The sequence below is a fragment of the Eptatretus burgeri genome, chromosome 3 (assembly GCF_056783735.1).
Source record: "Eptatretus burgeri isolate ZD-2024b chromosome 3, Ebu_testis_v1, whole genome shotgun sequence".
NCBI lineage: Eukaryota > Metazoa > Chordata > Myxini > Myxiniformes > Myxinidae > Eptatretus > Eptatretus burgeri.
Window position 1 is genome coordinate 93389836 of NC_140963.1, and position 13523 is coordinate 93403358.

Genomic DNA, 13523 nt, shown 5'->3' on the forward strand with positions numbered 1-13523 from the left:
ATTGGGTCATATGTAGTGGTAGGCCTTTGTTAATGACGTAGCCCCAGACTCATTTGAGGCTACACTTTCACTCTGAGCGTAGCTATATGTGTTTCGTAGATGAAGTGCATATCACAAATCATTTCAGGGTTTTCTAATTTAGTATGAGAGACAATTGCAATTGGAAGAATACATTATTGTATTTGTCTGTTGAACAAGCTCACTTCTGCTTGTAATTTTAATCTCATGTTTGGTTTTGGTGATCGTTCTGTGAAGAATTGATTCAACAATTGCTCAAAACGATGACAGATTTAAAGCTAAGGTTCACAGCCCTTGCTCTTAAAACAGGGCTCGACGTGAACTTGTTGTTTTTAGCCCGTTCATGGGACAAGTAGGTTTTAGATTTAATTTGTCCCTTCAACCACTGCAGCTGTCCACCTATTCGTACTGCGAGCATGTAGGGCAATGTTGTCATACTTTGGAGCTTCCGTGGTGCGAGGGGTGGTCAGGTACAGTAAGTTCTCTCACGTCGTTTCGCTAAAACGTCGCAAACCAATAGGGGAACACTTTTCCAACAATGTCACTGGCGTTTCCATATAACATCGTCGTCGTCAGTTCCTGTCGGCACAGAAACCCATACACCACTATCTCAATGGTTAGCTCAATTATTTTTCTGCTAAATTGAGCAAATTCAAATGATCAATGTGAACAGATCTATTTCTAAATATATAGTTTTATGACTCTCATAAATCTCACCTCGATAGGTTGCACACCACAATATTTTGCCAGTGTGTTTTTAAAATTATACCACTTATGTTTAGTACTACTTTAAATGGCCCCAAATTATGCCATCTTTTTGTGGGTCTGTTGAAAGGTGGAAAGGGGGTGGTGGGGAGGGGGTTTTGCAGAAGTTTTCGTGAACTGGCTGATCGGGTCCGACGTTCCATCACAGCTGATTTTGGCAGGAATTTATAATTTGTTTATGGGGCCAGCGATAACTTGTGTGCTCTTCCAAGGAATACCACGGGATCTTTAACGTTCACCAGGATACCTGACTTAACGTCTACCCCAGGGTTATAGCACTTTGTGATGCAACACACTGTCTCCGTAGCACCAATCTGACAGTTTGTCGGCAATCAAAGCCAGACTAGATGGTTCAAAGCTAAGTGCACTACTTCTGCACCGTTCTGTCAGGACTAATCATGATCGTGTGTAAATGACTGACTGTGTGTTCCTCAAACCTATATCCGTTCCAATTCGTTGGTTAAGAAATGAAATGGGAGACGATGCCTTTGGGTTAGTTATCATGGTAGCTCGGTGCACATTTTTATGCTGACTGAACTGCACATAATGAATTGGCCTGTTGGTCTTCCCATCTGAATACCTGGTTCATCATTTGGGGAATGCAGGTTCAAATTCCTTGTAAACTGAGTCTCCAATGATGGATTTGTTCTGCATTTTCTGTGATGATTTGCAAGCCTTGCATTTCTGTTAAAAGCTCTGATGTGAGCTTTATATTGCTATTAAAAATAAATCTGACAATTGGCCTTTTAAACACAGGTTAGCCATGGAATTTTTGTCAAGGCTGTGAAGATTTATTGTACATTGCATAGTGGAATACCTTTTCTATTTATCTCTTGAAATCCATGTCTGTGAGCAGGTCATGGGGGCTTGCTGTGAGAACGTAATCGGCTACTTGCCTATGCCTGTCGGGGTGGTGGGGCCGCTGCATCTCGATGAGCAGTTGTTCCATGTCCCCATTGCAACTACAGAAGGCTGCCTGGTTGCCAGCACGAATAGGGGCTGCCGTGCCATCATGGTATGAATGGAGGGGGATGGGGTTGGAGGGAAGAGGGGGAGGGATTGCAGTTATTTGAATGGTAATTTTTGTCATTGTAACGAAACGTCCAACATGTCCTTTGTGGTGGCAGCTTGGTGGTGGTGCATACAGCGCTGTGCTTGCAGATGGCATGACTCGTGGCCCAGTGGTGACTCTACCCACGGCCATTCAGGCAGCCCAGGTAAAAGCCTGGGTTGAGGATGCTGAAGGCTTCAGCTTCATTAAGGAGAAGTTTGATTCTACGAGCAGGTGTGAGATGGAGATTTATTTTCTTTGCCTGTTGATCTCATGATGAAGTGCTGCCTTTTGTTTTTGTTTGTTGTTACTTCCTTATAGGAAAGAAGCTCATGGAAGAGCAAGGTATAATTGACAGCAGAACAAATGTCACGTTAAAGAATGAACAGGAAAAGAGGTGAGGTGTCGCTGAAATGAGCAAGAAATATGGGTGAGTGAGGAAAGGTTAACAGGAGTGATAAAGATCATGGATCATAGGTGGTGGTGCAATGCTTGCATGAAGTCCTGCAGGAAAGGGTGAGACAGAACAGCCTCTCGAAGATGGTTCCATAGGTAGGAGAAGCGAGGAGTAAAAGAGTTGAGGTATGCAGTCATCCTAGATTATGGAAGTCAAATCGGTAGGGGATGCTGGAAGAACGTATGCATCCTGGAATAGATAGGGAGGGTCAGAGGACAGAGAGCAGAGGGAGCAATATCGGACAATAGACGATAGGAAACAGAGACCACCGACCTGCCTGTGATGAGAGCAACAGACCGTGCTTTGGACACATAATGGGAGATTCCAATAATTTTGAGAGCTTTAAATGCCACAAAATGCAGGAGAGACAGAGGTGATGCTGGGTAACAGTCTCAAATAAATTCACTCTTCTGCTGGCGAGGTGTCCGCTCGCACCTCCATTTTGGTTCCCTGAAGTGGAGAGAAGTCTGGCGTTGCTGCCCGATCAGCCACGGGCGTTTGCAAATGGGTTAGGTAGAGTAACAAATATGTTAATTTATACTGCATGTTAGCATATAAGTGTGATGTCATTAAAGAGATAGTGTCGAGTTGTGTTTGGAAGTTCTTCTCTCCCCACCCCCAGTGTTTGTGTATAATCCCTGTCTTTCCTTCCATACACTCTATCTCCCCATGTGAAAAACACCGCACTAGGAATGTGGCTGAGTTGGGAAATTCCAGACTGACGCATTATTGGAAAATTATATGAGCGAGAGAACGAGGACACACTGCGGCAGTTGGTCGAGGAGATTACGCTGGGTGGAGATCGTGCTGTGCTCCATGGACACGAAAGCTCCGTGGTTTTGAGGGGAGATTGCGCAGTGCTCTATGGGCCCCGAGAGCACCGTAGTTCCATGTGCGGATCGCACTGAGGAGAATCTTCCATGTGTAGATCGTGCGGACAGGTTCCACCAGTGTCTCATTGATCTCATCTACATCCTGTTGTGTCCCATGTTTCCCCGTATGAATGAGCTCAGGACATAGATCAATAAATCAGTCGTTGGCATCATGGGCGTGTTGAATTTATTTTAACAAACATTCGATTAGTACAACAAAATTTAAATATGCATTTCAATTAAAGACGTTATCAAAGCTTTTCGACTTGCACTCCTCAGGATAAAACGCCAAGCTGATGAAGAAAAAGCACCAAACTCTCATTTACAAAGTTACAATGTAATGTCCTCAACGTTGATTGGTTGAGAGAAAGAAAGGATGGGATTACGTGATTGGTGGAACGACAGAGCATCATGAATAATGATTAGGCGGAGATGAATCACCAATGTACTGAGGAAACGTCATGCTCATTAGCTGACGACTATGGGGGGGGGGGGGTGGTTTTCATGATGAATCAATGATGTGGGAGAGTTGTCACAGTCAAGCCATCATAGTCAGGATCGATATAAAGTTTGGACAAATTCTTTCTCTCGACAAAGAATGGGATTGGTTGACCTGATGAATGTGGCCATCATTGCACGAAGGTGAGCTAAACTGTGTCCTCTACTCGTGATTTTAAACCAGCCAATACAATATTGCTCTGCACAATGAGGATTATTCTGTAAATGGTGACCAATTGCAGAGGCACAGGGAATAGTTGTCGTACTGTGGACATTCTTACAAGCTGGAGTCTGTTGTCTCTGTTTGGATGACTGACCTAGTCTGATCCCCACAGTGACTTGTTCAATGTGATCCTTTGATCTCAAAGATGTGCATGAAGTCCTGCAGGGAAGAACATATATTGTTTGACACCACAGCACATGTTTGAACCAGGAAATGTAGTAAAGCAGGATGCCTTCTTTGCAAAACAAAACACATCGTTGGTGACATTTTCATTTGCATCAATGGGACTGACCGATAAAAGGGTTGTTGGAGACAGAATTTTACAATTATTCAGACTCCAATATATTATACTTTTATGGTCATCCCATGTATTCCTTTACCATTCAATAGGTTTGCAAAACTCCGGAGGTTACACGTAGGTCTTGCTGGTCGGCATCTGTACATTCGATTTCAAGCCAAGACGGGTGATGCCATGGGGATGAATATGCTGTCAAAGGTGAGATTTTGCATTCCTTCAACAACATGGCATAAAACCTCATGAACGTCCCCCAGTAACTTAGAATTGAACGTTGTCGATGATGGTGGTATAACAGGTAAAAGCTGCAATATGTGGTGAAGCTCAAATGTTTAAAAGTATAATTTTTTGTTGTTGTTGTAACACTTGGGTTACAGTTAATGTTTTGAGTAAAATAAACAAAACAAACAAGGATTATGATTGCAGAATTTAGCATTGCTCTCACCATGATTACTAGATTTGTCTTCGTGAATAGTCATTACCCTCACCAGAGGAGAGTTATTGCATTTGTGTCTGTCTGTTTGTCCATCCATCCATTTGTCTGCTTGTTTGTTTGCCCACACACAATGTGCCAACGTAGACCACAAGTTTAACGCATTGTCTCTTTTTTTCAACCGAGTACGTCTATAAAGTGGGTACAATTAGAATGCAAGTTCGTCTATAAAATACATCCTATAAAACAACACAAAACAGGTCTTGGTGAGGGTCTGCAATCTTTGATTGCTCTTTCTCGTTTTAACTGTGCTGGAATATTATTTTGAGTTGTGTGTTTGCTTGCATGTGTGTGCAAAAAACATTCCCAGCAAATGCAAAAGGATGTAAGGATAGCAATGCCAAAAGGTATGCAAACAAGTTAAGGATGGTAGCATGAAAATATGAAACAGTACACCTCACTTTTGAGAGGAAGGCTTCTGCAGTATCCATCTCTGCAGATCTGGGAAATAACATGCTAATCAGCTACCTGGAAGATGTCCTACAATGCAGAAAAAACTGATTCTTTCACATGATACTTCCACCAGGATCGTTTTTTTTAAACCTGTACACGCACATCCCCCCTACCCCCAGTCTACTTCTCTGGTGAACCCATGAAAGAAGTGCAATCCCTGAAGTTTCTACACCGCACAATCTGTCACAACATGTTTCAAGCAGACCACATTTCCAAACTCTCCCCCCCCATCTTATCCCCTCCATCCCATCCCCCACCCCACCCCCTACTCCAATCTTCCCACCTGTCTCACACCTTCCCAAAGCCTCCTTCCCTGTCCTTCACAGTGTGGGCCTCAAAATTTTGAAGCCTCTGCTCCAACTTGACATTTCTCAATCCAGGCTGCGACTGACAGCCCAGCCATCATCTGTTTAACACAATCCTTCTCACAAGATGTCTGGCCATGACTCCTTAGTGTCTTCCCCCCTTCTATTGTCCCCTTAGGTTTGATCAACCTGAACTCCATCCTGCCACCAGAGTCGCACTGTACAGTCAACCCCCGCTTTATCGCGGTTCATCGCGGGTTTTCCCTTGGAACATAACTAATTTTTTCTGCGGATTCCCCCGGTACATCGCGGTAATAATATATAAAATATAAATTATTTAAGCAATAAATTATAACGCGTGGTGCTCGACCAGTCACACAACGCACGAGACAAAGTTTCTCTTGTGAACTTCGAATATTTTCTACGTTTTTTTTTCTCCAAGCCCCACGATGCCGCCCAAACGCCCTGCACCTTCTAAGGCTTCTGGCAAGGAACCGAAGCACCAGAGGAAGGTCCTGACGCTCCAGGAGAAGGTTAAGGTGCTCGATATGCTTCGGGAAGGAAAAAGGTTTGCCGCCGTTGCACGAGCACCGCTCGTACCCAGCCCCTCAAAACTGACCAGACCAGACGAGTCGATCTCCAGCACCTCAAACTCAATCACTGCCAAACCGACTAGACCAGATGAGTCATCTCCGGCACCTCAAACCCAATCACTGCCAAACCGACCAGACCAGACGAGTCGATCTCGGGCACCTCAAACCCGATCACTCCCAAACTGACCAGACCAGACGAGTCGATTTTTTTTTATTGGGGAGGCGTCCATTCATCGCAGATTTTCACTTAGCGCGGGGAGGTTTGGAACGTAACCCCCGCGAGAAACGGGGGATTATTGTACATCAAAAACTCCATTTCCCACTCTCGATATACTACTCTTCCACCTTCCAACCCCCAGGAGTGTCTTTGGCTGCTACTCCCCTCTGCTCCCACCTCTTGTTTGTCCAGGTGTTTGTACCATCCTCCTAACAGTGACGACTCCATCTACATCTCTCTCAGATAACATGGATCAAATTTTAACCACTCATCCCAACTCTCTTCCTCCGATGTGACTTAAAATTGTCACCATGCAACTTGGCTGGGTGTTGGTAGCTCGCTCACCAGCCATGGCACTTCAGCAAAGGACTTGTGCGACCCCATGGCACTGACTTAATCCGTGACCTTTCCAACCCAAATTTCTCTCAGTGGCAAATCCTCCCTTCTGGACTTGGTGATGACAAACTTTCCTGCAAATGTCTCCTGCTCTGCGTCTGCTGCAATTGGTTCATCTGATCATGTCCTTGTGAGAGTCAATATCTCTTTGGCTATTTTCAAAGCTGCCTCAAGTCCAGCAGTTCGCTCAGGCAGATTGGCAGGGACTGCAAGCAGCCATGTCTATTAAGGACTGGTCTCACACATATCTATTACCCTTGATGTTAACTAAGCTTTGGAATTTTTCCACAGAAACCTGCTCTCTCTCATGCACAGATTCATCCCAACTCATCTCCAATTATCCCACCTTTGTTCCCACCCATGATACACTGAATATTGTTGCGAGGTAGTTGCTCTGAAACAACTTGCCTTCTCTTTCTGGAAGGCCAATCTGAACCGAAGGAAGTCTCTGCATTCCAAAAAGTCCACAAGTCTGTGTCCACTCTCAAAGCTAGAAAATGTCTCCTCCTCCTCTCCCTCCTCCTCCTGTATGCAGCACAAGGCTGTGTGTAGCATCATTAGCTGAGGGCGCAGCTGTGCTGCTGATGCAATGCCCCTATTACCAGAACACTGGTACTCATTTTGCCGACCTTTGAAGGATGACAGGCTGAGTCGACCACACGTGGTGTTAATTCAATGGCTGACAGGGGCTCAAACTCAGGACCCTAAGATCCCAAGCCAGCCACCCTAACCACTAAGCCAACACCAGGCTTTACGTCTTTCCAACCTTAGACTGAAGTTTCAAACTTACCTCCCCCCTCAAAAACCTGGTGGTAGTGGGGCAACTTAGCTAAATATAGCATAACAATTGTGCATTTTGTGAGGAAAGCACCAAATTTGGCACACGAGTAGCCTAACATATTATGAACAGATTTTGATATTGGGCCATCTCAAATTCAGCCGCTGATGGCTGTGGCAGCCATTTTCCACTGCCATCAAAAATTTTGAGATGGCCCAATATCCAAATCTGTTCATAATATTGTGACATTCACAGGACTTGAACAGTCCCGCCAACGTAGAATGAGCCGAAATGATGGAGGCGGTTTATTTTCTCATAACCCAAAGATGGCGGTTTTAATCGCTCTACCGCAAACAGGACGAGGAAGGTGGCACGAGTCGCTTTTCACTGAGTTAATAACGTTTATTTCTCTAACCAGAAATAATAAGACTCGGCAAGAGGAGGGATCCGGAGCGATTCGACGGGATGGTGGTGTGGGTTCGGGCGTGGGGAAAACACAAACAATTCCAATGGATATACAAATTTCAAACCCTCTAAGGCACCAGGTACACACACACACACACACACACACACACACACACACACACACACACACACACACACACACACACACACACACACACACACACACACACACACACACACACACACACAACGTAGCTGGTCCTGGTGGTCAGGCTGGCCCATGGTGTAGACGCAACAGTCCCTGGATTGGCGTCGGACGAGCTGGCATTGCGCTCGTCAGGGGCAGGAGACACCGTGGTGCTGTCGACCTCCTGGTGTCGGCGCAAGTCCGCTCACAGCCGCCAGGGAGCCAGTTCTGGCGCCAAGTTGCAAGCAGGAGAGGGAGGCAGGTCCGCCCGCCGTTCGACCCCGTACTCCGAGCCAGCAGAACCCCAGAGCCAACCGAGGTGAGGCACAGCAAGGCCACGAGACACGATGAATCCAGGATCGAATCAGCGCAACAAAAACAGCACGCTCCCAGCACAACAGCCTCCACCAAAACGGTTTTTCTTCACCGATCTTCTTCCTCCCACCCCTTTTCCCCAAACAGAACCTTTTTATTCTCGAGTCCTCGTCACTTTCAATCGAGCCGTTTTATTGGCCCTCCGCCGTCGCCTTCCGCCAATCGTGATCACGGGGCGGAGCCATCCGCAGCACTGTCCTGTGACGTCACGGCAAGCCTCCAGGGAATACTAAAAGGGGTTTACGCAGACACACTTACCCTAACCCGTTTCCCTAACTAATTACGCGACAATTACCATTTCCCCCTTGAAGAAATGGACATTTACTAGACAACTTATCACCACTGAATTGCTACTTATTACATCGAGATCCTGGTAAAACTCTAACAGCATGGCATACCTAATTAAACATCCTAATTACCCTTTGAATGCATACCCCCCCTCAGACGTAACAATATGATAGGCTACTAGTGTGCCAAATTTGGTGCTTTCCTTACTAAATGCACAATTGTTATGCTAAGTTGCCCCACTATGGTGCCTTGTTAAGTCTGTCTCTGGAGCTTGCTCCCCTCCATCCCTTTCCTCACTTCAAATGGCACCACAGCTGACTCTGCTCGTGAGAAGGCTGAATGCCTCAATTCTGTGTTTGCTTCCAAATGTATCTCTTCTCCCCCATCCTTCCCAGTCGTGAGAGAAGTTTGTCAACTCTTGACTCTACTACTGGGCCGGGCTGGACGACATCGGATCACTTTTCCTCAAAACCTGCTCTCTGCCCTTTCACCTTATTTTTTGCCCTTCCATCTGCTTGGAAATCAGCAAACATCTCTGCATTACATCAAAAAAGTGTGAAAACTGATACCCTTAAGTGCAGACCTATCAGCTGACTTCAAATCATCAGCAAGGTCAAGGAATCCATCATCGCACTTGATTTGAAATCCTTCCTTTTCTCCAACATCCTCATCTCTGGACACCAATTTGGTTTCAGACCAGGTGACTCCACCTTGGTTAAGGCGCTGTCACACCTTGACGTTTTAGCCAGCAATGGCAACGTATAAAAATGTATGTAAAGCGTTGGCGTACGCTGAAGTTTTGAGGTTTTTTTTTTTTAAGTTTTGGTCGTATTCATAACGTGTTGGTCGTATGCATAACATATTAGTAACGGGCACAGAACGATTCGTTGTCTTATAGATAACTTATACCAACGAATGCTTAGCCTGTTGTCGGCGTTCACAACCTAAGCCCAACGATAGTTTAACTTAGGCATAGCGCGCTGCACGTATCGCCGACAAACTCGTGGCGTTCTCTGTTAAAAACCTGCCACACGCCGATTTAAATCATAAGCGCCTGAAAATTGGAAGTGTCAACATCTCAGTCACACCTTGACGATTTAGCCAGCTTATGCCAACCTATGAGAAATGTGTCTAAAACGCTGGCACACGTTGAATACGGTATGGGTAAGTTGTGTATACGTTAGGAGCACGCTGAAAAACAATGAAATACGCTGTCATATTCCGTGGTACATCTAGTACGTCGTGAAATTTCAAGCATGCAGAAAAGTTTACGACGTACTCGACATCTGTCTCACAAGTTCCACATACGCTGGCATAAGTTCTCGGCACACTCCGCGATCGTTGACACGTTACTTGTAAGTTACTCATAAGTCGAAACACGTCGAGGTAACGTTTAGCATACCCGAAACTTAATTTTAACCTATGAGTAACGTGCTTTGAACCTATGAGTAGGGTGCTTTGAACCTATGTGTAACGTATCTCGAACGCACATTGTCGTATGTAGACGAATTTGATTGACGTCTTCCGGATGACCACAGAACTTACTGAACGTGTTTCTAACTTACATCTACCATATAATGGCGATTTGGCAGCGTTTAGGGGAATTGGTATATACAAATGGGCTTCACAAGAGGAACCCGTCAGTGTTCCAGACTCCATGTTGAGTAGATGTCAATGCCAGTAGTATCAGTAGTAGTAGTAGTATTAGGTGAGCATGTCAGTAGTAGTATTGGTAGTAGTAGTATTGGTAGTAGTAGTAGGTCCATGTCAGTCGTAGTAGGTGAGCGTGATGGGGAGGTTGTGGGTGATGATGGATCCTCCTTGCATCCACCAATAGGAGACTACTTTGCACCATTGTTCGATGTTCTTTTCGGCTAAATTTTTTTTCTCATTCCCTCGATGAACTATTTTTTTTGTTTCAGTTTTTAAAGTATTCAAAACGACTTGGACAAATGCATAATGTACTAGTAATGAACACAGAACGCTTCGATAACTTGTAGATAAGTTATACCAACGACTGATTAGCGTGTTTTAGGCGTCCACAACCTCTGCCCAACGATAGTCTAACGTATGCATAGCATGGCAGCGTATCGTCGACGATTACGTGAGTTTTTCTATTCATAGGCTGCAACTTCACTTTTAATAAATGCCTGTCACTCGCCTATTGTTTTTGGACGCTGGTGCTCGGCAATTGAAATCGTTTCCATTGAATGAGTTAAATCGCTTCCACTCGACTATTGAAATGATTTACACTGAACGATTTAAATAAATGCCTGTCACTCGCCTATTGTTTTTGGACGTTGGTGCTCGGCAATTGAAATAGTTTTCGTTGAACGAGTTAAATCGCTTCCATAGCACTGCAGTCACGGCACCAACAGCAGCAGGCTCAGTGCCAGCCTCATGCCAGGCTCAAGCGGATCCCTGTAGAAGGTGTATTGCTTGGTTATCCTTGGACCCACTCTGGCTAGCAGCTCGTCGAACATCGCTGGGGGCATTCGCAGGAAGTTGATGAAGGATGCATGGTCCTCGTTACGGAGTTCCACCATGAGCTGGTCATATATGCCGTAATGGCGTCGCCTCCCGATCCATGGTCTCACCCAGTTCCTTCTCCTCCGTTCACGTCTTCTTCTCCCGGCTCTATTGGCACGCAACTGGTGCAGTGTCAACTCGATGAGGTCATGTTGATGTTCGAGGACAGGTAGGTATTGTCGTCTCAGCCTTGCCGTATCCTCCATCTCTCGGAATGATATGGACATGTACTCACCACGAAGTCTTTAAAAAAAAAAAAAGACGGATTCCTCCTGCAAAGCCCCTTTTTATATACCAATTCCCCTAATCGCTGCCAATACGCCATTATACGGTATCTGTAAGTTTGAAACGCGTTCAGTCAGTTCTGTGGTCGTCCTGAAGACGTCAAATACGTATTTGTGTGTAGGACATGCTTTACAAATAATTCTCAAGCACGTTACTCATAGGTTATAAATAAGTCACGGGTACCCTAAACATTACTTTGACGTGTTTCGACGTATGAGGAACTTTCAAGTAATGTGTTACGAAGTGTGAACAACGTTCGTGTAGCATGCTTACAAAACGTTACTCGTAGGTTAGAAATAAGTTTCGGGTATGCCAAACATTACCTCGACGTGTTTTGACTTATGAGTAACTTACAAGTAACGTGTGTCAACGATCGCATAACGTGCCTACAACTTATGGCCAGCGTAGCGGAATGTGTGAGTGTCAGTAGGCATACGTCGTATACGTCGTATACGTCGTAAATACGTCAGGCATGCGTCGTAAAATTTCAAGCATGAAAAAATTTGAGGACAACCCAAAAGTACAACGTTTAAAGCCAGCGTACTACGACGTATGGCAGTGTTTTTCAGCGTGCTCTTAACGTATACAAAACGTACCCATAACGTATTCGACGTGTGCCAGCGTTTTAGACAAATTTTTCATAAATCGGCATACGCTGGCTGAATCGTCAAGGTGTGACAGCAGCTTTATGCTGCTTCGACTCACCCAACAATGAATGAAGGCTCCAATGTCAGCCATGAGATCAGGGCCATCTCTCTGGACATTTCTCGTGCTTTTGATTTAGTTTGGCATCCCGCCATGCTCTCCAAACTCTCTGCCGATGGCATCCAAGGCCAACTGGCTTCCTCTATTCTTGCAGTCAATGGAATCCTTCAATCTACTCTCTCTCTCTCAAGGCTCAGTGCCCCATGGCTGTTATGGGCTCAGTCCTATTCCTGATCTTCTTGAATGAACTCTATGATACTCTGGAAAATCCTCTATCTCATTGCTGATTACTCCACCCTCTGCCCTGACATGCAGGCTGGCTGCAGCCTCTTCACTCTCTTCAGACCTTGACAAAATTACAAGCTGGTCAAACACTTGTAATATGTCCTTCAATCCTGACAAATCTCACACTCACTATCTCTCTGAAAGGACCATCTGGCAACCCTGCCTCATGTACTTTTAAAAATAATGCTCTTGATGAAGTTTCATAATTCAAACTCCGAGGTATCACTGTCAGCCATGATCTTTCTTGGGCAAGCTACATTTCAAAGTTGTAGTTTGGCGATTGGGCATCCTCTGTCGTACAAAGTCATTCCTGAACTCCTATACATGCACAAGACCTTCATCTGCAGCTTGATGGAGTACTGCTCCCCTCTCTGGGCTGGCTCCCCCGCCTCACACCTTGCTTAGCTTGATGCCATGGAAAACAAGGCCTTTAAGATTATAATTGGAATCTACCGCAATGAAGCTGAGTCCATGGGCCTATCACTTTCACTTTCCCATTGTAGACAGGTCAGTGGTCTCTGTCTTCTACTGCTTCCTTTCTGGTCTTGCACCCTCTGCTCTCTCCGTGCTTCCCCCCTCCCCCCAGGTTTTAATGGGTGAACACGGCCCACCACCACCCCTCTTCTGGCGAAACTATTATTACGTTAACAATGCGGGTGCACCAGTTATCCGGAGGATGTCACGGTAGAAAAGAAAGGACACTAGTGTGACCTGTTTGTTTTTTAACGGGTGAAACCAGCATTCGACAAAAGAGAGGGATATTTTATAAGTAATATTTATTAATCCTACTGTTTACCTTTAAAACAATAATACTGATCAACGGCAACCCTGATTGACTTTATAAGAATCCCCAAACTAATAAAGTACAAGCATTAGATGTCAATGCAATGATGAATTAACTCGCGGCTTTCAAGGTGGCAACTTATCTCAGGTAACCAGTTTGTAAAATATACCCAGGCGGGTTATAAATGGGTGAAGGGCCGGCTGTGAACACTTTCTAAAGGATCTTGTCCAGTGGGTGTGCACCGGATGAATCCGACAGGCCAGTCT

The 13523-nt window shown here is 45.1% G+C and overlaps 1 protein-coding gene across 2 annotated transcripts in view; it reads left to right on the plus strand.

The window, feature by feature from the left end:
- HMGCR (3-hydroxy-3-methylglutaryl-CoA reductase) overlaps nucleotides 1-13523 on the plus strand; it is a 60133-nt gene that overhangs the window by 32517 nt on the left and 14093 nt on the right. For both annotated transcript variants that reach the window (XM_085874541.1, XM_085874540.1), the window contains exons 14-16: nucleotides 1640-1798; nucleotides 1911-2068; nucleotides 4275-4380. In XM_085874541.1, coding sequence (XP_085730667.1) covers nucleotides 1640-1798; nucleotides 1911-2068; nucleotides 4275-4380 — 423 coding nt within the window. The remainder of the gene's footprint in view (nucleotides 1-1639; nucleotides 1799-1910; nucleotides 2069-4274; nucleotides 4381-13523) is intronic.